Source organism: Protopterus annectens, chromosome 16.part0 (genome assembly GCF_019279795.1).
Source record: "Protopterus annectens isolate FY-2018-M chromosome 16.part0, PAN1.0, whole genome shotgun sequence".
Lineage (NCBI taxonomy): Eukaryota > Metazoa > Chordata > Ceratodontiformes > Protopteridae > Protopterus > Protopterus annectens.
The window spans coordinates 257,520,862-257,546,186 of record NC_056750.1 but is presented as its reverse complement, the minus strand read 5'-3'; the positions used below and the strand labels follow the sequence as shown (position 1 = coordinate 257,546,186).

The 25,325-nt window shown below is 39.8% G+C and overlaps 1 protein-coding gene across 2 annotated transcripts in view; it reads left to right on the top strand.

The window, feature by feature from the left end:
- Nucleotides 1–689: 689 nt before the first annotated feature.
- Nucleotides 690–25,325, top strand: part of PTGES (prostaglandin E synthase) — a 270,044-nt gene continuing 245,408 nt past the window's right edge. The window contains exon 1 of one of the 2 annotated variants that reach the window (XM_044058619.1): nt 690–914. In XM_044058619.1, the coding sequence (XP_043914554.1) occupies nt 801–914 (114 nt within the window). In that variant the 5' untranslated portion in view covers nt 690–800. Of the gene's footprint in view, nt 915–1,383; nt 1,444–25,325 lie in introns of those variants that run through there. The other variant, XM_044058621.1, reaches the window with a different exon arrangement.

Here is a 25,325-nt window from a genome sequence, read left to right as displayed (position 1 = left end):
TACAATATAATGCCACTGTTTTCCTTTGCAGGCATTCACAGTTTACTAAAGTTGTCTGGACACAAGATTTCATTTCAACAGTGGAAAGAAAGTTTTAACTTAGAAACGTGATGACTTGTAGCCTCTCAGAAGTATACCACATTTCTCTAAATACCATTTTCCATCTATGCTATTGCTTTGGAACAAGTTAGAAAGTAAATGAAATCTCTGTGCTAGTTCTTTTATGCTACTCCCACAAACATGAGAACTCCAAATGCTCCAGCTTGAGAACGTTTTGAGATATAAAAAAAACATCCACTTACACAACTGCCTAACTGAAATGGCTGTGATAGGATTTCAGTACTTGGCTCCTTGCCAAACCTCTTCTGTTAGCGCAAGAAATTTGGACAAAGGCAACAATAATGACAACGACCCCAAAATAGGGACATATTTTAAATATTGCTCTTCCAAACTTGGAAAATTAATGGCATAATTGATTCTGCATTGGCATGCATTTTCTGAAGGATATGCAGCCTGAAACTCAAAATGTTTTTTTTTTTTTATTATTTAGTGACTTAATTCGTAAAAGATGTTCCAGAAACCCACATATTTTATGAGGAAAGGACCAAACATAGAGTAAAAAAAATCTACACATTCTGCAAAACTCTGGGCTTTTGGGAGCTATGGAACCACCCCGCCCCTCCAAAAATGAGTAGTCTCTGTAACCCTTTGGCCAAGAGTTGCTCACGGGTATGTCGGTGGGCGCTAACTTTTGAGGTGTTTCTTTCCTTCATTTTTCCTTCTCTGGAATTACTGAGATAATGTTGGCGAAGGAGAACGACGTTTTTCTTTGTTTTACGGTTTACGCGACCCTGCTAATCGTAAAAATGTATTTGATCGCAATAGTTACGGGGCAACTGAGGCTGAGGAGAAAGGTAGGCTGAAATTATTAAGTAGCCAGCACTTACTACCAGAGCTTTAGTACGCAAATTTGGAACAGAGCTAACATGATAACGGTCCTAGCTATCTTCTGACAGGAAATACACGTCTGTTAGTAGCAGTGTTTCAGAGAACTTGTGCATGCTTGTTATTTTTGTTGTAAGTCTTACCGTAAACTGGCGGATTTAGGCAGGGGCGCGCGCCGCCCCCTTTTTTAAAGCTATTAAGACTCCCTGATGATTAAAAAATGCATTGCCCTGTTATTTTGTTGAAATCGGAAAATGTACATTCTTCCGTTTCAACTTAACAACATTTTTTAAAAAAGCATCAGAGATGCGATCGGATGTGGCAGTCAGGTGATCTATACAGCGATCATGAACTGCTTCTCCAAGGCATGTTGGTGTAACTGAGTGATAGGTCATAGAGATGGAGTTCTGTTTATCATGGATGACAGCTAAAGTATAACTGAATGTGTGGCAGATGCTTTCAAAGCGGAACTTCCAGGAACGTGTTCCTGCCATTGAGGTATACTTGCGAGATAAGTAGGTTGCGCTGGGGACTTGGGTAATACCATGATAAAATTACGTCTCCATTTCGATTTCCTCTGCCTTTCTAAATGTTAAGATTTATCAGTGGCAAAAAGTAGCAATAAAAATTCAAAGTGGCATATTCCTGTCAGAAGAATTAACTACATTTACAGACACCCAACTCCACCCTCCCGAAGAAAAGTGGAACTACAAATGTACAAAAAAAAAAAAAACTCAAAAGTTTAATAGGAGCAGATTATTACTCTTGCCTTATTATTCATCAACGCTATTTATTCCTGTTATTTATGATAATACAACATTTGCGCGCATTTGTTTTAGAACAATATGGAGGATAAGAATCTCAGTCTGTTCCACAATACTTTAATAAGACTCCCCAGCTTTACACACGTTTAAGAGCTGTTTATTCTAGTGCGTTAATTTTCTGCTTTACTATTACATGGCAAATCAATAAAAAGAAAGCAATTGTTTAGATTAGGAGCACAGTTTTGGCTTGCGCAGGCATGGCTGGTGCTGACTTGATTTGACATCCCAATGGTGGCTTTGGTTTGAAGGTTAACCCTTTCTGTCTCAACTGGGAGTAGGGGTCAAAGGGCCTAAATTGGGGTAGTTTTCTAAATATCATTATAATCCTATTTGATAAGTTAATAGAACAGCAGTTGCGTGTGTGTGTGTGAGTATGTGAGTATGTTTATTTTTTACACAAATGTGAACTTGACGATCATTAAAGAGGTGACTACTCAGATCCTGCAGGGGACGGGTGCACTCTGCTACATCGGCTGTAGACGGCTTTAAGTGGCTTGTGGTCCAGTGAAGCAGGAACAAACTGCAAGTAAGTAAATGATGAAAGGCAGAGCAAAACTGGAGAAAAAAAAAACACATGAAAGCTTTATAAAGGCTCCAGAAGGAGGTGCCCCTTAACTTCCTCTTTAATTGCGTTAACAATCCCCAGCATTAGTATGCCTACCTCTCAACTGTCCAGATTTTTACAGAATGTCCACATTTATGGCTGATATAGCTCTGTTCCTCGTAAAATGTGTAGTTTTTTGGCAAATCATTGAAGCTTGACATGGTTTAAAATCACAAAATAATTACAAGTATTTCAGTTTCAGACTTCATATCCATTAGAAAATGTATGCCAATGCAAAACCATGTATTCTAGCAACATTCTAAGTTTATATTAGCAATATTTAAAATTTGTCCCTCTTTTTGGGTCTTTGATCTCCCCCGTTATTTTTATCTTTGTCCAGATTTTTTGTATGGCATGAAATGGTGGATAGAATTTCATATGGCTATGTTCAGCTTATTAAAGCATTCTTACTCCAAAGCAAAAGTAAAACGCAACAGCACACCATACCATAACTACAAAAGTAAAAATGTTATATTCATTCATGTTTGCTTAACACAGTAGTGTATAGTGTACTAATGACTCCAACTGGCCAATTTCACTCACAGCCTGATGAACTCATCACAGTAAATAAATACCTAATAATAAGACATAATAATACAAGACGCTTTTTATAAATAACACACAGCAACATGAACAGATTTACACTACAGCTATAACACTTCGAAGATATATAACAAGTACAGTATTTACATTAATATTCCAAAGGTGTGTAAAATGAGGAAGTAGACGAAAGAGAAGAAATGGTAGTTAGAAGTTCATGTAATATGCTCCTTTTGGATGGAGAAGCAATGGACTTTCTTGAGGCAGAACTGTAGCTACCTCATCAGGTAACCTATAAAGATCCTGAAATTGGTGATTCCCCCCAGTCAAAAAAATAAATAAAACCTCACTGCTCCTGCAACTGTAGCAATCTTCTTACTAAAATTGCAACAAGCAGCACTCTGCACACAATCACCTCACACTAACCACTTTGGCGGTGACTGGAAACACAGTATCGGCATTCATTCATGACGTGGAGACATCCTCTCAGCCTCATGAATCACCGACAGTACTATTCTCCTTCACCACCATCACCTGACAGTCAGCCCTCCTGACAGCTTGCTTTGGGGGTAGTCACCACCTTCACCCCACCCTAGTTATGGTTCTGCCTTGAGGAGATATTTTTAGTTGAAGTCTGAAGCTAGGCTAAGAGGAAAGTTCTTTTTCATGCATGGGGTGGGATTGCAAAAGTGCAGGAGTCATAGCAGAGAAGGAATGTTTAGGGAGGTGTAGTCTGAATGCTGGAAGGGAGCATGTTTTGCAGAGTAATAGTTCAAAGAGCCAAGCTCCACGTAAGAATTCAGCTGTGTTTAAATTTAAAAGAAACCATTTGGGTTTAATAAGAACGAGTCAGTGGTGGGATGGTGCTCCAAAGGAGATGAGTTTGTGATGAAGCAGCAGATTTTACTGGTGATGATGATGTTGCCTCAAAAGAAGAGGTTCCCAGTTTGATTCTCAGCTGCTATGCAGCAAAACAGTGTAAACTTGAATCTTATAAATGTAAAAAAGTAACATTTATGGATGGATTGTAAAGAAAAAGAGAATAAACTAAGTATTATAAACCAGAATAAAAAGAAAAAACAAGAAAGGATTGAAGATGAGGTATAAATAGAGGAAACTTTAGAAAAGAAGTGAGATACTGAAAAAATAATGAAGGAGATGAATTAGAGATAGAATCAGAGAAACAAGTTGGAAAATGGCAACATGGAAAAATAATTCCTTTCGTAGAAGAGTTAAGGACAGAAAAAGAAAAATTAAAGCCATTAATATAAAGGAAAAGAAGAAAGTAAATGAATAAAGTTTTTCTTATAAGAAATTAGTATAGGATGGTATCTCCTAAACTAAGAAACAGGGAAAGGAATAATTTAAAATACTTCTATGAATGTTAATAGTATGAAAAATAGTACTAAAAGGATAGCAACTATACAATGGTGTAACAATTGTGATGATGACTTCATTCTGACACATGAAGAAAGACTACCATTGCCAGAAATTGGAACTCTCTTCCCCTATCCGTGTCCACTGCCCCCTCCACATCCATATTCAAAAACTCCCTCAAATCACACCTTCTTAGTACCTGGTTATGCCCTTGTATCACATAACCCTACCCATACTACTATTAACTCCCCAAACTCCTCTCTGATCCCCTGTAGGCTTGGTCATCTGAAAGTGTACTTTTAACAGAATCTTACTTGATATATTTTCTTCTCTTACCAAAGTATAACTGACATTCTCTTTTTACCCATGTTCTACATCTTCTTTTACCTGGAGTGTTTTATTAATTTCTTGTTATATTACTATGCTCAACATACATGATGTAATCTGTTTTGTGTATTATGCTGGATGTACTGTATTTGTATAACTTGATGCTGGAGCTTTTCTCCCCAGGCCTCCACTGAAAATGGACCAGGTCTTGTCAGAATGTCTCGGTTAACAAATGTAAAATAAATAAATAAATAAAACAGGGAATGCACACTGTTTAGGAATAGCAGTTCTATGTAGAAGAGTAGTGAAAATTCTGAAAGTTATATTAGTTAAAATGGGAAAAAATTATAGATATAAGATGGCAAGGAAAACTATATAGAATTATTACTATATATGTATATTTGACTAGTAAAGAAAGGGAGAATCCATTTCAGAAAATATTGGATTATATGTTTATAAACATGCACTCAATATTTTATTTATTTAACATTTCTTTACCGTGAAAGTCCGACTTAGAATGAAGCCAATTTTCAGTGGAGGCTCAGGGAGAAATGCTCCAGATGTATGTCTTTGTCCATGTAAGGAAACCAGAGCACCCAGAGGAAACCCACATGAAAGCAGGGAGGACATGTAGACTCCATACAGAAGGCTTTACAGCTGAGAATCGAAACGGAGAATCTCTTGCTGTGAGGCAGCAATGCTACTGCTGCACCACTGTGCCATTCATATTAATTACAGGAGATTTTAACTGTAACTTAAGGGAAAAGAAAAGAGGAACAGATACAAAAAAGTTGATGAAAATAGTAAAATGGAAATGTAGTTATATGGTGTAAAAAACACGGACTTAAAGAAGAGGTACTTTAAAATCTGAAATAGAATTTTTGGTATCAGAAGGAATAGGTATAATGGAAGAAAAACTATTGCAACAGATTTTTCAGATCATTTGCCAATATGTTTGGAAAATGTATAACAATAAAGAGTATATAGAGATAGGAAAAGGTATAAAAAGAATGAATTAAAAGGAAAGTAATGAAAATGTAACGAAAGGTATTAAGCAATTATGGAAGTATCACATTAATATGAAAGCATTTTATGTTTATTGGTTGGAATGGTGAATTGCTTTTAAAAGAAAATATAAAGATGGTTATAGATTTTGGATAAATAAAGAAAAGCATGAATATGCTAAAATATATGAAGATATAATGAATAAGTTAGAAAATAATAATAGAGACTATTAGGAAAAGGAAAAAGAAATTGATAAGAAAATTTATGAAAAAAATACAGAACTATTTGTATAAAAAAACCAGAAAGAAAAGAGGAAGTTTCACTTTATTTAGTAAGATAGTGAATGTGGATAGTACCATAATGTGAGAGATAAAAGATAAAGAAGTTAATACAAAGAAAAGTCAGCAACTAATTATGGAAATTGTAAATTATGTGGAAGAAACGTTTAGTGAAAAAAAAAGACATAAATTGGAAGCAAAACATTTTCTGAACAAATTAATAATTTGGAAAAGAGATCACATTATATGAATTATAAAAAGCATTTAAACAGTTATTGAATCAGCATCAGGATCGATAGTATTGGCTTTGAAATGTATAAAAATGTAGAAAGAAGGCAAAAAACTATTTAATATGTGTATTCAATAAATGGTTAAATGAAGGATTAAAATATAAGGAATTGAGTAGTGGAGTATTAAATTTTATATGGAAAAGTGGGAAGATATAAAAAAACTGAAGATCCGTAGTTTAAGTAATGATGCCTTAAAACACAAACAGTACAAATGCCAAAGTGCTTTTTAATGCTGCTTTTTTTTTTTTTTAGAATGGCTAAATTGCAGACTTTTGTGAATCCTGAATTGTACTACTTCGACTCATCTCCCATCACCCTTAACACCTAACTTCACTAGCTGTCAAAGTGTTAAGGGTAATTTGATCTACTTGCTGTGACTGACAGCTCACAGCAAGAGACTTGGCTCATGTACTGTTTCCTTGTTCTAGCCTTTACTTTCTGTATGGGGAAGGACCAGAGAGCTGTGACATCACAGCATGGGTAGGTTTTTAGGATGGTTGTGGTGATGTTTGGGGAGGGAATTCGCCAGAAAACTACCTATATTCATTGGCCTTGATGACATCAGTGAATTTGAGATTGCAGCAAGCTTTTCCAGGGTGGGATAAAAGTTTTTTTGAAAGTGAAACCACCACAGTACATTAAGATACTGTTCTAGTAGCGAGAAACAGTCAGTTTAAAATATCTTAAATTTTGTGTTGTTCATTCATAGCAGGGACTGTAAATAGAGAGAAAAATGACAGAGAAGTTGAGCATTTAATAATAGAATCCCGTTGTTGTCCTTTAATTTTTAAACAGAAGCATTACTTTTTATTTTTTTTTTATTTTGGTAAAACGTTAACACTTATTTAAAACTACATTTTCTATGCAGAAACAGGTGTTATTTTACTTTCTGGTGCTGGGGTATGTGTTTAAAGTGCTTTTTACTGCATTTTTTGGGGAACGCTCCTTTTTTACAACTTAACCATTTTATCAGCTATTCCAGCACATTTGTATAGCTTAACCATGGAACAACCTACTAGTTCCTTGATTGTACCTTCTTCCAGCCACAAAAAGAAAAATATTGTGAATCAGCCTTTGCCAGAACATCAAGGTGATATATTGCTGCATGGGGAGGGGGTGACTGCTGTTGCCGAAGCTGGTTCCTCAGACATCTCATCTTTTTTCTTAGGTACCACTTATGTAGTCCTTACAACCACCATGGACCAGGAGTTAGACATGTTCTTTGTGGCTGCTGGTCTGCCCTTGTTTGGCAGGGAAGAAGCACCTTTGTCTGTTTATTAGACAGGGTGGGAATCCCTCTCTTCTTCGCTAGAAAGCTGTGCCTAAACCTAAGGGGAGGTGATTGCTGGCAGTTCTTGATCTGTTTCTTCATGAATTCCTCTCAAAAAGAAACTAAAGACTGAATGTGTATTCTCCTGTCTCAGTGACAGTGGACAGGAGTAATTTATTGGGCTTAGCACAGGGTTTAGTGCAAGTTTTTGACCCTTCCTATATGGCAAGATCTGTTAAAAGAAAAAGGAATTTTTCCTTTCCTGAAGAGATTTAGAGTTTGACTCACAGAAGGAGTGAGAGGGAATAGATGATGCAATATCTCCACAGATTTCTGATACATATTTTGAACACAGTGTACTTTGCAGATTACCTGCAAAGGATTCTCTTTCTCTGAGACTGTTTCCAGAATCAATCAGTTGTTTCGGTGGGAAAACAGCATTGTTTCCTCAGTCCCTCAGAAAATGTTATGATTTACTACAACTAGAATTTCCTGAACATACTAACATTCCTCCTGATCTTTCTGCTTTGGTGATGTTTTTGTCACAGTCTGCAATTTCCCCGACAGTCAGCCTGCTGCTCCCCAAAAAGCAGATAGATCAAATTAGGCTCCTCAGTCTTTTAAGTTTTTATAAACTAATCCTAGACCTGACCCAACAGCTATAGCAATCATAGGTTCATAGATTAGTATTAGGCTAACTGCCCTTGGTGGCCATTTTAAGCCTAGCCAATTAACCCATGTGAGAATGAAACCCTGCACTTTGAGTCTGTAAGGCAAATATCTTAACCATTATGTCAGTCTCCCTCTCCCAACTGCTGCTAAGCATTTTATCAATACTAATCTCTTTCCTTCTTATAAGGATGAGAAAGCTTTTGATAAGTTTTGAAAAAATAGTGTATACTTCTGTATACTTCTGCAAATCTTGTATTTAGAATTCTTAGCTGTCAAGCTCACATGTTGAAATTTATCCTGACCTCTGTATGAGTAAATGATGGACTTTCCTCCCTCCTACCACCCTGGCAGTCCTTTAATTCTTCCAGAAGTCAGACCCTCTGTTTCTGTCCTTGGCAACAGCTTGTTTCAGACAGATAGGTTCTGAGAGATTGCAGATGGCAGTGTGAGTCTCTCTCTCTCCTTTTAAGGGAATTCCTTTTGTTCCATTAGACAAAACTCTTCTTTTCCCTCCTGTCGTCTAGCATATGTTGGCTCAGGGGGGTGATAGAGAACGTCCCTCCTCCTCAGTTATGGGAAGGATTTTATTCAAGGATTTTTATGATGCTAAAGAAAGAAGCCCCTTGGAGACCATTTCTGGAACTTTCCTTTCTGAACCAGTTTATGATACTGTCCAAGTTCGAAATGTTGTCACTTCACAACTTGTGACTCCTTATTCCACATTTTAGTTTCCTAGTAACCTTAGATTTAGAAGATGCATATTATTATATCCCAGTAGATCCAAATTTCAGGTGTGTCTTAAGGTTTTATGTGCCTGGATCATATTATCAGTTCTCTGCTTTACCCTTTGGGTTACCTACTGCTCCAAAGGAGTTCACAAAGTGTCTAGCCCCTGTAATAGCTTACCTCAGACTGCAGAGTATTCACATTTTCCTTATTTAGATGACTTGCATATCTATGCAGAGTCTTTTTCAAACTGTCAAGAATCACTCATTTTAGTAAGGGATCTCCAACACAAGCTGAGATTCCAAAAGAACATTCACAAGTCTTTTCTGACTCCATCTCACAAGATTGTTTTTCTGTGGTGTCTGCTTTAAATCACAGTTCACAAAGCTTTTCTTCCACAGGAAAACATAGATCTGTATTTAGAGCTATTGCTATGATTTCCACTCAGATGTCCACTTCTGTAAGGGAATTCCTCGAGATACTGGGTCTCATGGCTTCAATGCTACTTATGATTCCTCTTGCAAGACTCCACATGATAAAGGTACAATGGTACCTGAAATCTCTATTATCACAGCACCAACATCCATAGACCTCTCAAATTTTAATTCTAGGATTTTGTGAAAAGGAAGTGTATGTGGTGGAAATACCAAATCTCTCAGAATCCAGGTTTTCCATTCTCACCTCCTGCTCAAGCAGACAGTAACAACTAGAGCCAGATCATGGTCAAATGGGGTCCTAGGCAGAATAAGAGATAAGGGCCCTCCCAAAGCAGCCCCCTGCAGCAGCCCCTTCCCCAGCCATTCCACTGTTCCAGTACGTGGTTATTTCTTCCCAGTTATCACAAAACACTGTTCAGACCTTTCAATGTACATACTGTTTTCTTATTTACTTCAGCAGTGATTACAGATATTGAAATTGGTGTTAAATTAAAATTTTATAGCACAGCAATCAATAGCCACTTGCTAAACAAAACAAAGTCTCACAGAGAAAACAGACTTAGCATGAACAGTAAAATTCACTGCCCTTGAAACTCACATTCATTGAAACAGCATTAAATCCCACATTCAAAGAAAATGCATCTGAACAGTGGAGGATTAAGTTTACAATTGGGCAGTTTTCAAACCATAGGCTCATTGCACACATTTTTAGGGCCATGCATACATGTATGTGTTCTTTGAGTTACCTTTCTGATTGTATCAAATTATATTCCTTGTAGAATACAGCAACCGTTGTTAGAATGTGTTTTAAATTTGTAGTTTTGAATATTCTTCCAGTAAGCAATGAAACAACATGTATGAACCAGTAATGACAACACTACCAATTTTAGAAATTTTCAACCATAAAAGGCCACTCAAACTTCTGTCATTACAATCCACCAATATCAGTAAATATGCACATAGTAGGGATGTACTGGTCTTCAAAGGATCAGCATGATCGACATGAAAGAATGTCAATGGTGCTGTGCAGGGATTTGTGTTGAGCCATGTCTGTTAAGATATTCATATATTATGTCAAAAGACAATTTTGCAGTAAAACAGTTTGATTGCTCTGAAGATGTAAGCATTTCTTGTATCTTATCTATCTGAAGCTGTAAGCATTTCTTATAGCCGTCTATCAATGGAAAATACATGTATGAAAGATCAGTACAGAGATTTAGACACAGTACTCTTTTTACACATTCCATGCAGATGAGGTTATTACATGTGTATATGAGTGTGTGTGTGTGTGTGTGTGTGTGTGTGTGTGTGTGTGTGTGTGTATGTGTGGTGTGTGTGTGTGTGTGTATAAGGAAGATGCCTAAAGGGAGCAGCAGCATGGAGAAGGAAAGAAAAGTTAAAGAGTTTGTAGGTGGAAAATAAGAAGCTGGAGAAACATTTGTTCAATATGGAGTATCAGAATGCAGATAAAGATTCCCATGTTGTGAATGATACAAATGAGAAGAGTGTAGCTGTCTCAGTGGAGAATGAATTAAGAGAATCTGTTGGAGTGGTGCAGATAACGGAATCAGGAGGGCTTGCAGATGATGTTCTGGGCATAATAATCAACCAGGATGACCCAGTAGACAATTCTGCTGTTTCATGGAGTGAGAAGTCAACCCCCCCGTCCCACTTTATGAATCTCACGCCAGTAGTCAACTAACCAGACTGCGCCCCCCCCCCCTTTTGCAGATTCCTGGATCCACCATTTTATTACCAATTACAGCACATTGCTTAACACACCATGTATTGAAAAAGTAAAGAAATGAAGCACAAAGCAGGCGACGACTAAATACCCAGCTAAAAGTGCATTTAATATTCCGCAGCTGCTGGCTTTGAACCTTTGTTTATGTGCTATAATTGCACAACTGAAAAAAGACAGTAGTGGCTGTGAACGCTGTACCGAGCTTTGAACCAGCAGCAATCACACCTCTCAAATGTCCAGATTTTTTACAGAATCTTAGTTTTGGCCCATTCCTCAAAAGATGATTTTCTGGCAAATTACTGAGTATCGAAGTCACTAAATAATGACAGACATTCGAGTTTCATGTTTCATAACCTTCAGTAAACGCAAGCTAAAACAGAGTACATGCTGCGCGCATGTACCTATGTGGTGGGTGTGTGTGTGTGTGTGTGTGTGTGTGTGTGTGTGTGTGTGTGTGTGTGTGTCTCTGACACTCCTAATAAGATAAACTAGATAACGGAGAATGAGTGAGGTGTTGGACGATGGCCGGTGTGTGAATAAGTGATTGCAGAGGGTTTGTTTTACTTTATCCCTAGAATGCACTCTCACTTTTGTAGATTATTAGCTGTTAATATTGCATCATATTATGTAGTGCCGTTTAGGTAGCTTCCGTTTTCCGTGGTGTTTGCAGAAATCTTAAAGCTTAGGAAATATAAACGCACACCTCTCAAGTGTACCTCATTACGAGGAACGTACCTCATTTGGGGTCTTAAAAAGTTAATGTTCCTCAATGTTCCACATTGAACGACTCTGTCACGCATTCAGTGTTGGGAATTTTTTAAGTGAAATCCATGGTAAATAGAAATGAATCATATTAATTCATTAAAATATCTTCTTTATAAGTAAAACCAGCATATTTTAACCATCCTATGGCCTTCCTAGTTGAAAGTGTTAGTAAGCCATTAGTATGTGTTCCACATTTTGCCCATTTGTTCCACATTATGCCCATTTGTTCCAGATTATGAGGGCTAGTGTTCCTCATTTTGCAGATGGAAGGTTTTGAGCTATGGAAACATGCTTTTTTCATTAGAATACTAGCCATTTGCTCAAGTCCTCCTCCTCATACCTGTGCTGGAATCTAGTCAGTGTGCTACAAAATGACAAGACTTGATAACTCTAGAGTAATATTTAAACACTTCATCAAGGAAGAGCAAGAACCAAACACAATGTTTTGTGTAGTTCATTTATTCAGTACTGATGCACTCCTGAAAGAAGATGGCAATTTTAATTTCCTGTGCTGTGTTTTATGTATTTACAAATATCAGTATAACAACTTGTTTTCCAGAGCTATTTTGTGGTACACATCATTTATCAGACATCTGTTGAATTGATCCACAAAGGACCACTGCAGCACATAGTCCATCCAAATTTACGTATTTATTTATTTATTTAAATTGCCTTGCTTGTTGATGGATTGCATCGTGTAGGGTGGTAGACAGACCAGGCAAGGACTACTATACGGGGGTGGCTGTAGCCCCTTGCCTCCCCATTTCTTTTAATTGTGAGAAGCAAGGTCAATAATTACATCACTTGTTAATCTGAGTGCCATGTTTAGCGGAGATGAACAGGACCAGGTACAAATTTCCATTTCCTGCATCCTATGGGTCTTTACTTGTTGTTTTGCGCTATGAGGTGCTGAATTAATAAATTGCAAATTTAAAAGTGAGGTACTGTTCAAAAGGGGGGTGGGGTGGGTGAGTACCCCCCCCACCACACAAGTCCATAGCTTATCTGTGTACTTTAGTCACCACATACCTGGCAACAAGTAAGTAAGAGTGCCTGCAAGGGAGCAGATCGTGAGGGGCTTTACACTGTGCTCCTTCGCCAACTCCTTTTTTTTTTTTTCTTAAGTAGAAGATGCAATATAAATAAACTGATTTGTTTTGGATAAGATTACATGGAGGGCTTTGGGCCCTGCACCACACAATCCCCCTTTCTATTTTTAGTACTTTTTAAAATTTTGTGCAAAATAATTATCTTACTGTTAAGATTTTTCAGATTCAAGTTCTGACAGTCCTGGAGTAGCCGCTGTTGGTTAACCCTTCAGTAGGGGCATAAGATCTGTGCAAACATGCGATACTTCAGACAGAAACAGGGAGAGAAACAGAAGCAGAATAAGAGAGAGAGAGAGAGAGAAAGAGATAGACTGTCCATTTAAGCCTTACTCACAAGTCCCAATACCCCCCCCCCCAGTCACATAGGTAGATTCATAGGTTCATAGGTATATATTAGGCTATCTGCCCTGGGGCATTTACAAGCCTAGCCAGAGTGTGTTTGGCTTTCGCCACCCTTTTAGATCGGTTTTCTGTGCCTCTGTAGAGTAGGTCACAGAAGATAGCCCTTTTAAGGTTAGTTTACTGTGCCCCTCTGTAGCAGGGACACAGAAGAGATCCCAGGGGTGAACGTACGATCTCCCATCCACTCGTCAAGATTTCTCTTGAAGAGGGTCAGTGAGGGGCTCTGCCTAACATGGACTGGGATTCTGTTCCAGAGTGAGGGCAGCCTCTGAGATATGAATCTGTCCCTGCAGCATATCCTATTTATTTCTGTGCTGAGGTTTAAGTCCCTGGAGCGTGTAGCTCTAAGGAATTTGAATTTCCTGAGGTGGAGCATGTCCATTAATTCTGGGTTGGACATGGCTTTATACGTCAGGCATAGATCACCTCTGAGTAGGCAGTGAGCAACTGAGTAGAGCTGGAGTTTCTTTAGCCGAACTGCATAGGGCATCTGTTTGAGTCCCTTGATCCTCTTGGTGAGGTACTTTTGGGGCCTCTCCAGTTGCTGCAGGTGTCGGGTAAGGTACATCCTAAATGGGGCATTGTATTCAATTATGGGCCTGATGAGTGATGAGTAGAGGGGCACAATGACCTCTCTTGTTCTAGATGTGAACCCTTTCGTGATAAGGTGGGCTATATAGAAGGTCTTTCTAACCACTCTGGAAATGTGATTGTCAAAAGAGAGGTTTCTATCTACTTGGGTCCCCAAATCCCTACTTACTTCTTCCGTACTTAATGAATTACCAACTATGTGGTAATTTGTGGGCACTTTGTTTTTCTCAAAGGGGATGACTATGCACTTTTTGGCATTTAGCTTAAGGCCATGGCTCTGGCACCAGTTATCCGTCTCTGTGAGACCCTTTTGGAGGATGCTTATGTCAGCCGGAGAGTCGATTATGGCGCCCAGCTTGCAGTCATCTGCAAATTCGGTCAGCCATAGACCTCCAGCATTAGCCTGTACCTCAGAGAAGTATATACCGAACAAGAGAGGTCCTAGGACTGAGCCTTGTGGGACGCCACTTGCAACTGGTTTGGAGTCTGACATGGCACCTGCAATACTGACTATGTGGGTTCTATCCCTGAGCCAGTTTGCAACCTATCTTGTGACATAGGGGTTGATATTTAAGCTGGTGAGCTTATTTATGATAAATCATATACACAAGTTACTTCCAACTCTTTAAAATTCCATTGCATTCCTTTTATAAGAAGTAATGTATGCACTTTGTGGACACATTCTACTTAGAATAATAATGAGCAACCTTGTTCTAAGATTAGTGAATAATGGGACAAATGCATGATAAATCCCAACAGGAAAGTCACATTTTACTGTAACTTTTAACATTATTTACAGTCACTATGGCAGAGTTTTGTTTTTTTTTGTAAGAATACTCTGTATTTAGTATAAGGCCGCGGTGGTGCAGCGGTTAACGTTGCTGTCTGCTTAGTTTCATGCCATACTATGTGAAAATTTCCATATATATATATATATATATATATATATATATATATATATATATATTGTATTGTATTTCCATCCATTCTGTATATTCCTTTATTGCATGTTATGTAATTACTTCAGAAGTGTGTATACTTAAAATGTGATCTGTGTTTATCTTTGTTCTTACTATTTTTTTACTTAAAACTTTTTTTTTTGTGGGAGCTTTTCTCCTTGGGTCTCTGCTGAAAAAGGGCTTCTAAGAACCCAGACAGACTAACCCGGTTAACAAATGTAAAAATAAATAAATAAATAATAGGCTGTTCGGTTCGATTCTTGGCCGGAGTTCCTTCTGTGCAGAGTCTGCATGTCCTCCCTGCAGATGCATAAATGATAAAGACATGCAGGTAGGAGTGTGTGCTTGTGCCTTCCGTGAAGGCTGGGTGTCGGGCTGGCACCTCAGCACCATAAAAGTCTACTGCTAATCATTAGTGGACCGGAGTTCCACTGTGGCGACCCCATAGCCGGGAAAAGCCAAAAAGACATTGCTTTGCTTACTGTCTATCTAGTATAGTGGCTGCTGTTTCAGTTTAATTGAATACTCTTGTCACTAGCAGCAACAGGAGTAGAAAATAAGAGTTCGCTGACTGTTTAACTGGTACATTCTGCAGTAGAGTTTTACTTCTAGTATCACGTCTACTGCAGAATATTTCTCTGATTTCTCGGACACAAAGCGGACAGTTCTGCATTGTCTCTTCTCAGATGACTGTCTGGTAAATACTCTTGATTCAGAAGCTTTGGTCCAATGTGTTTGAATTCTGCTGTATAATTGAAGATCATCATCTTGAGCCTTGTATGATGTCGACTTTGATCGTCAGTAGAGACTTACTTGAGATCTGTTACTCAAATTTTGATCTAATGTCACTGTTAGTCTTTCTTCTGCATATAGAAAGGATACATTTTGGCTAATCAAATTGTTTCTGCTGTAAATACTTTTTTTTGACAAATTCTGATGTTTGTATTCTGCTGTCTGGAACCAACAGACAAAAAGGAAATGGAAGGTTTGTTCTCAGTCTTCTTCTTATTAATAAAAAGAAGTTATGCCTTACCATAACGTTCCATCTATGTTATAGATCTTTGTTCATTCATTACAGACAGGACCTCGGTTCCATCCTCGGAACTGATACGGACATTTCCCAGCTCGCGCAAGCCAAAAACTCTCAGCTAAGAACCTACCCATAATGCCCCTCTCCTAATTACTCCAGATCGAGTTTGCCTGCCCTAGATAAAAGATGTAGCAATAGAAAAAATAGTAGGAGGCTCTGTCTGAGCAAATACCCTAACCAGGAGTTCCTAAAGTCCACCAGGAGTCCAGGTAGGGGGAAGGGAAGGAGGGTGGGAAGTAATGAATGAACAAAGATCTACAACACAGACAGAAAGTTATGGTAAGGACATAACTTCTTTATCTGATGTTGTAAATCTTTGTTCATTCATTACAGATAAGACCGAGTCCCCAGCTACTTGAGTTCTGGGTGGCCCTAAGGAAGGATATTCCTGACCACCATAGAACCAAAAGATGCTCATCCCCTGGAGGCCAAATCCAATTTGAGATGAGATATAAAGGTATGAGGTCTTGCCCAAGTGGCTGCTGTGCAGATATCATCCATACAGGCTCTGGAATGAAATGCTATAGAAGTAGCCATATATCTGGTAGAATGAGCCTTTATCCTGGAAGGTAAGGATAGCTTATTCTGTTGGTAGATAAAGGTAATGACGTTTCTAAGCCAAGAAGATAAAGTCACTTTGGAAACAGGTTTACCCAATCTGGGTCTTTCAAAGGCCACAAACAATTGGTCTGTGTTCCTGAAAGATTTAGTCCTGTCCAAATAACAATGAAGCTGCCGGTGCACATCAAGGGTGTGTAAAAGGTACTCCCCTCTATTAGAATGCCTTGGGAAGAAAACCGGCAGGTCAATAGATTGGTTAATGGAAAAGCCAGAAATGACCTTGGGCAAGAAAGAAGGGTCAGTACGAAGGGGCAACCTATCCATGTGGAAGATCAAGTAAGGACTCTTGACACTCAAGGCCTTTAGCTCAGATACTCTTCTCGCTGAGGCGAGTGCTACTAGAAGTATGGTTTTCCATGACAAAAATTTCAAATCACATGAATCAAAGGGCTCGAAGGAAGAACCTGTGAGAAACTGAAGCACCAGAGTCGGGTCCCAAGGTTCTAAGGGAGGCTTGACCGGAGGTTTAACATGTAATACTCCCTTCAAAAAGGTCTTGCATAGGCGGTGTGACATAATTGAAGAATTATCAAGACCATTATGAAAATTGGCGATAGCTGCTAAATGTACAGTGATCGTCGATGCTGAGGCTCTTGCATGTAAAAAGAGTAGTCAAGTATTGCAGGATCTTTTGAATAGGCATAGAGAAAGGATCTAAGATTTGGTTTTTGGCCCAACTAGAGAACCTAGTCCATTTACTAGAATAAATCTTTCTAGTGGAAGGTTTGTGTGAGGCCAGAAGAATTTCACAAACAGGAGGTGGAATGTCAGGCAGTCTGGCAATCACTGGAAGTGGAGGAACCAAGCTGTGAGCTTGAGACTGTGCAGGTTCGGATGAATCATTCCCTAAGGATGAGATTACAGGTCCTGTGAATGATCCAGGATCCATGGGCTGTGAATCAGATGAGGCCATAGAAATGGGAACCAGACTTGATGTGGCCAGTAGGGAGCAATGAGGATCACTTTGCTTTTCAACCTCTGAGCTTTCTGGAGACATTTTGGAATGAGGGGAAATGGGGGAAAGGCATACAGAAGACCCAGGGACCAATCGTGCCTTAGAGCGTCCCTCGCTGCTTCCCCCTGAGTGGTGATCAAGGCAAAATAGCTTCTGCATTTGTAGTTTAGAGGGGAAACAAACAAGTTGCAGCAAGGCTTGCCCCAATGTTGGAAGATCCAGTCTACTGTTACAGGGTTGAGGGACCACTCATGAGGCATCAGGATGTTCCTGCTCAGATTGTCCACAATAAGGTTGGAACTCCCGGGAATGTGCATTGCTATAAGAAAGCGATTGAAAGCTATCGCCCAGTGACAAATCTTCATGGCCTCCCGACACAGGGGGTAAGATCGGGTTCCACCTTGTTTTTTGATATACCAGATGACTGACATGTTGTCTGACTGAATTGCAATGGTCCCCGAGGGTAGGGATGCATGGAACACTTGCAACGCTAAGAGAACTGCCTTCATTTCCAGGACATTTATGTGCAAGTTGGCCTCGATGGGGATCCAGGTGCCTTGGACAGTCTTTTCCTGGAAATGCCCCTCCCCCCACCTAACAGTGAAGCATCCGTGGTCACCATGGCCTTGGGTTGGGGGAAGACAGAACGGTCGACACCAAAGATTCGCTTGTGGCTTCATCCACCATAACATTTCTTTCTTGCAATGGTTTGTAAGGCGTATCGTGGTTGAGTGGCTGAGTTAACAATGACCATTGTGTGGAAAGGAGCCACTGCAGGATTCTCATGTGCAGTCTCGCCAGTGGTACTAATGTAATGGCAGCTGCCATGGAGCCCAAGAGTTGCAGTACAAGATGTGCTGGTACATATGTCTGAAGAAGAAGGTCTTGGATTTGGTGTCTTATTTTCAAAAGCCTGTGAGGGGGGAGAGAAGCTTGATAGGATGTTGTGTCGAAGACCTCTCCAATAAATTCCAGTGTCTTTTTTGGGGACATCTGAGATTTGCCTTTGTTGATTGTAATCCCCAAGCGGAGAGTGAGACCTTGAGTGTAACAGAGGCTGTGGACTAGGAGATTCCTGGTCGAAGCTGTAAGGAGTCAGTCATCTAGATAGGGAAACACCTTGATTCCTTGTAGTCAAAGATGAGCTACCGCAACTGCCATACATTTGGTGAACACTACAGGGTCTGTCAAGAGACCGAATGGCAGTGCCCTGAACTGTTAGTGATTGGCTCCCAGCCAGAAGTGGGGAAACCTCCAGGAGTGGTGATTCATCTTTATGTGGTAGTATGCATCCTGGAGGTCTATAGAGCACATCCAATTGTCCCTCACTAGGAAGGGAAGAATGGATTGTACTGTGACCATCCGGAATTTTTGAGGTTTGATAAATTTGTTCAATAGGCTGAGATCCAGGATTGGTCTCCAGTCCCCTGTCTTTTTTGGCACTAAAAAGTGCCTTGAGTAAAGCCCGGATCCTGTCTGGTCTGGTGGGACTGGTTGGCTGACTCTTTTTTTCTTAGCAGCTTTTCTATTTCAAAAGGTTGCTAATTCCCTCTGATTGGGTGGCACATCAGGGATTTGTTTGACGGGTCTGGGAGTTAAATCGAATGGTATTTGGTAGCCTCTGGATATTATTCTCTGCACCCAAACATCGGTAGTAATAAGATGCCAGGCTGGTAGATGCAGAGAAAAACAACCCCCCGACTGCTTCCAGAGGAAAGCAATCAGGCCGCTGCTCAGGAGCATTGGTATGGTCTGCCAGAGAAAGAATCTCTAGCACCCTGGTTACGCGGACCCCCTCTACCTGAAAGGGGTGTCTTCCATATGAGTTTCCCCCTCTGCCCCAGGGGGATTGTTCGCCATGAGTATCACAAAAGGATCCTTGGGATTTCTTGAACCAAATCCTCCTCCCTTCTGGTTCCTGGAGTAGGACCTCTGGGGGTTGGAAAAGCGTATGCCCACAGCAGACAAGGTCTTTCCATCTTTCTCACTATGTGCAATTGTGTCTCGTACCTTGGTTCCAAAAAGTGCAGATTTGTCAACAGGGGCATTACCGAAGGAAGATTTAAAGGGGTCTCCGAAGTCACACAACCGCATCCAAGCATTACATCTCATGACAACAACATATGCGGCAGCTCGAACTGCCCCCTCGATGGTGTGAGATTTCAAATGCATTGAGGAGTTTGAGATGGATTCAAGGGTAGCTAGCTGTGTGGCAACAGTATCACGCACCTCATCAGGCAGTACCCCCATCAAAGAGGAAGACATTTTGGAAATTAGGTCTCTTTGGAGGTGAGTAAAGTGTGCCAGATAGTTCAGCGACCGAATGGCGAAGGTTGCTGAAGCATAGGTCCATTTCCCTAGTCTGTCCATGGTCCAGGACTCCCTGTTTGCAGGATGGACAGTGGAACTATCTTCTGCCAGTTCCTCTTGGTGGCCACAACTACGACCATAGAATCAACTGTCAACTGCTTGGACCAGTGGGGCTGTTCTTCAGGTGTATATAAAATTTTGTCTGGCCTCCGGGGGACAGGTTCTACATTGCCCGGGGCCTTCCAGGCATGCTGCACAATTAGTTTAACAAGGTCATCTGCTGGTGGGGGTCACCCAGGAAGTAGATGGCTGGACACGGAAGGCCTGCAGGAACACCGATTCCTCAGAAGGGTTAGAGGACTTCCAGTCCCCCCGCTGTTTGAGGATTTCGAGAATGTCTCTGAATGAAATGTCATCTGGGGGAGAGCATAGAGACCCTTCCCCCTCATCACAATCAGTGTCTTCTGTGGTAGATTCCTCTGGGGAATCAAGGTGCTTCCTCTTGCACCATTTCTTCTGGGTGGTTCTCCAGAGGGAACTTCTGAGGAGGACTCCAGAGAAGGGGTTCCCTTCAAAGGGGATTCTTGTGACTCCCGTGCCCGGGGTCCCGACATAGCAGGTTGGGAGAGGTGCATGCTAGGGGAGGTTTCTGATACTGATGTCATTGGTGCTGACTGTGAGCCTTCGGAATGAAGGACCCTCTCCATCACCTGTACAGCAGGCCCACTCAAGGAGGGATGGGAGAATGGAACCGAGAGGGACAACCTTGGAACCGGGGTCACACCCCACCTCAAAGATCCCACCTTCAGTTGTGGGGTTCCGAGAGAACTAGAAGCCATCAGAACTGTGGACCTAGACTGTGCCAGCGAGAAAATAGGCACTAGACTAGGTACCAAGGTACGGCCGGTCCAAGTACCGCTCCAAGAAAGCATCGGCTCCATCGGAGCTGATGCAGCAAGGGTGTTTCATGCCGACAGGGGAAACACTGCTGTCAGAGCCGAGGCAGTATGTACTGAAGCAGACATTGGTACTGAGATCAGGGTGGATGCTGGAGGAGGATAAACAGGGGAAGATGTGGTAAAAGATTCCGAGCCAGGAGGGATGGAAGGTTTAGCTGGAATGGGTAATCCCCTAGCTGCCATAAGCTGGTCCACAACCCGCACTAGATCTAGTTCAGAAAAACTCCTAGTGGATCTAAAAGAGGCTGCTGAAGGGGAATCAGGCCCTTCTAGAAAGGGGCTGAACCTCTGCCCCAAAAAAGGGTTGTAAGTTGGAGAATATTTTGTCTTTGGCAGGTATTCAAGTTTTGGAGCCAATGGAGCTGAAGAAACTGTCAGCATCGTGGCCGGGAATGGTGCCAAGGCATGTACAGTCATCAGAACTGATGTGTGATCCAAGGACGGCACCAAGGCCAGTGGTGCCGAGGTTGGAACCGAAATAGGAGTGAATATCATGGTCGGCACCCAAGGGAGGGGACACAGAGCCTGGTGCCGAAGAGGTCTGCAATGAGGGCGCAGGTGAAGCACGGAGCTGACTCGGTTCTGTAACTGATGGAGATGCAGGAACTGAGTGACTCCATTTTTCCTTATGTTTTTTGGGCTTAAGAGGGGGTGAGACCTGCGACCCTGATAGAGCCTCCAAGAAAGGTGTCTTGAGTAAACTTTTTAAAATAAGTTTATTCTTACATTCTGCTAGTGTTCGATTAATAAAACTAGCACAAATGTCACAGTCAGCTTTAATATGATCCATGCCCAAACAAACAGTAGACACAACGAACATGTGTATCTGAGTTAGGCATCTTATGTCCACACTTGTCACACTGTTTAAATCCCAACTTAGTTTTGTCTGACATGGTAAGGCAAAAATGTTATCATATAGAAAAAATAAGGGAGAAAATACCAGTAATGTTATTTTAAAGAATACCACTAGTAAAGAGGAAAGGCCTGTCAAAGACAGGAGAGAGGGACAGTACCAAAAAAGGTCAAAAATTTTAATCACCAAGGAAAAGGGTAGGAAATAGGCTTAGGTTGTAGATGACAGTGAGAAAAGGCTAACGACTAAAAATTAAGTAATTTTAAAGAAAAACTGTCATAAAATTAACAATTTTCTACTTAGCTTTGAGAGAGATGGCTAACATGTCTGACTATAAATGCGGCAAACGAGATCTAGAGTAACTAGGAGAGGGGCATTATAGGTAGGTTCTTAGCTGAGAGTTTTTGGCTTGCGCGAGCTAGGAAATGGCCATATCGGTTCCGAGGACGGAACCAAGGTCCTATCTGTAATGAATGAACAAAGATTTACAGCATCAGATTTAATAGTAAATGTAAAAGCTTCACTGATCTGTTCTCATCCATTTCATCTTAATATGTTTGGGTACACATTCCAGTGCCAAAATATGATGTCAACCTTGAATGAAAAAAATAAATAAATAAAATGAAAACATCTTGTTTTATTGGACCTCAGAGGACACACCGGATCCAATTTCTTGAATGAGGAGCATCATGTATTGCAGTAAAATTATGCTAATTTTTGAAACAGCAGTTGAGTGAGCAACAAAATCAAGAAAGTAAAAATCTTTTGAGCAAATTATGAGGCAAGGTGGTGTAGGGAGACCCTATACAAGGGTCTAACAGGAAAAGGAAGGAAGAGAAACTTGTGCGTCAGAGAGCAAGTTTACAAAATATAATCGAACAGTTTCATATAAATAATACTTTTACATTAAGTGACTAACAATATATGAACCTATTCACTAGTGCCTATATAGCTGTCATCATGTTAATCATTGCAAAATGCAAAACAACACTGCATTATACAACTACGTAAATATGGAGCACTGTTAAAACGACACTCTGCGAAGGGATCTGCTTTAACAGCGATTGTGTATGAATCTGTCTGAGCTGTTGTGCTGCGTAACTGTGCATCTGGTGTGTGAAGGTAGTAGGTTGCATGGTTGTACAAATGAGTATGTAGAGCTGCAATAGGCTTAGCCAGGCTACATCGTCATTAAACATGCTACTCACCTGCTGGAAAGATGTAAGTACACACTGCACATTGACTGAAACATGGAAGCATAATTTTTGTTACTAGATAAGGACCATGTGTTAATCTAGTCTGTATTTTCCCACCCCTTTGAGAACCTGAATATTTTACTTAAACAATAAATTCCCCATTCTCATAAGAACGGCTTTATGCATTTCCATGCATTCTTGATTTTGTTACACCTTTGTTGTTGAACCATATTCATGAATAGTATTTCCATCTTTTTTTTTCACTCTTGTCTCTCTCTTGATCCGTCCAGCCTGTATTTTCAGGCTCTGTCACTGTCATCATGTCTTATGTTTTGTGAAATATAGTACCAACATGGACTCTATGGAGTCCCACTCAATTCTAAATTCTTTGTTATCTTGACATCTGCCATCTTTTGCACAGACTATATTCTATTTTAATGTGTCTCTATATTCTTTCTGATGAACACAATGCTTTATTTTTGTTGTTCTTCTTATCTCAATAATTGTACCATGTCTTTACTTGTAAACATCAGTTTTGAGAACATCAAACAATATATGTAGTCAGGGTTGTCATCATTTATTCAGATGGGTACAACTTCTTGTTTTTCATTGGTAATATTTCTTACTTTCCATTCCACTGGCCCTGTAACTATTGTTGCTGTATTGCCATATTTGTTTAGTTCTGTATCATTAGCTATAACTACCCAGTTCCCCTTCCACGTTTGTCATTGTTGTGAGTGCAAGATAGTTCTACTGGCTGAAGTAGTAGACTGTTTCTTTAACCTAACAATGCTAAATTAATGTCCATACTGTCTGATGCATCACGTTTTAAAATGTTTTCCTAGATTGTATCATGTGTTTCATTTATCAGTCTGAGTGTAGATATTTTGGACTTAAAATTAGATATGGAAACTCATAAGCACGTGAAAACAATTTTGACTCTTGTTATGCAAATTGTCTTATCTAACATCACTTACTGAGGAAATAAATTAATTATTGTATTCCTAGTACCTTTGAATTAAACCTCCTCTGGGTGTTTTAAATTAATAACCCATATATAGTAGGAAGTTTATGTTATGATGAAACAATATAGCTCTTACATTTGTCCTTGGTAGTGCTAAAATTTCATGGGCCGTCCTGCTGAATGTTTTGCACAATGTATTTAATCAGTGACATTATATTCCATCAATATTTTATATCTCTAGAGCTGTATTTCCACTTAAGCATTCACAAATGAAATTCAAGAACTTTTAGTTGCATTTTATTTCTCAGATGAGGTGGTACAATTACTTTCTCACTCTTAAATAACAGAACTTGTATGCAAAATAACTGTTCTCTAAATGCAAAATGTGGTTTGATCAATTTGTATAAATGCCTTGTATTGTCTGGCCTTGTGATATTATGACTTCTCTCAGCAGTTGCATTTCTGTGCCTTCTGCTGTTGTCACTTTGAGTCTCTGCAGTTTATCAGATGTCCCTGAATTTGTGTCACTACCCATTAGATTTCCAGATCTTTCTTCAGCAAATCTTCATTATATTCTTTCAGATAAATTCTGCTATGCATTCTAGCCATATATACGTGTGTATGTATATATTGACTGAGTTTAATCAACAGACCCAAATGTCAATGTTCAAAACATCAACCACAAAACATTGACAATACAAATGTCAGCGTGTACTACCCATGCACCAAATAACAATTTCAGCACGTGCAAAATTAAAAGTTTTAAACCCCCCCCCCACAAAAAATATTTTTTGTAGGGGGCAAGTGCCCCTGCAACTCCATGTGGAGGGCTGCACTCCCCATACTTCCTGCTAACCATATGTACCTACCTTCCCCAAAAATGATTTCAAGTAACAACACAGCTAGAGACATTGCCAAAGTATCCTTGATCACCACTATGAGGTAATCGGTAACTAAATAAGGGGGTAAGAAAATAGCAAGTTTTATTTCTCATCTCCACTGTATAGCTAAATAAACTAAGTCCATGTAACTGCATCAATGACAGGCCCAAACAAATAGACTCAAGGGACAGCCCTGTAAAAAACAGTTGCATAAGCAAACAAAAGATCCCATCCAGCAATTAACAACAGAGCTTAAATCAGTATTGCTGTAAACAATCTGCACAAATCCTTAACAAAATCAATAAAAGCAAAGCTCTCTGTTATACTCTATGAAACAGAATGGCTCCTTTATTTCACAACTTAGTAGCCTAAGCGGAGGCTGGACATGAAAATGCAACCACCAATCTCACTAAACAGATACATCAGCTTCTGCACATCTGGACAGATGTCAAACTGATTCCTCAAAAAAAAAAAAAAAATCACCTTTCAAAGCCACCTCTTAAAGATTTTCATCAAAAATTTAGACATAATTAAACAGTCAATAAAACTGTCTCCAGTTACATAAGTCCATCCTACCCCTTCTTCCATATACTTTTAAGGCAACTATATTGTAATGAAAGTGATTTTTAAG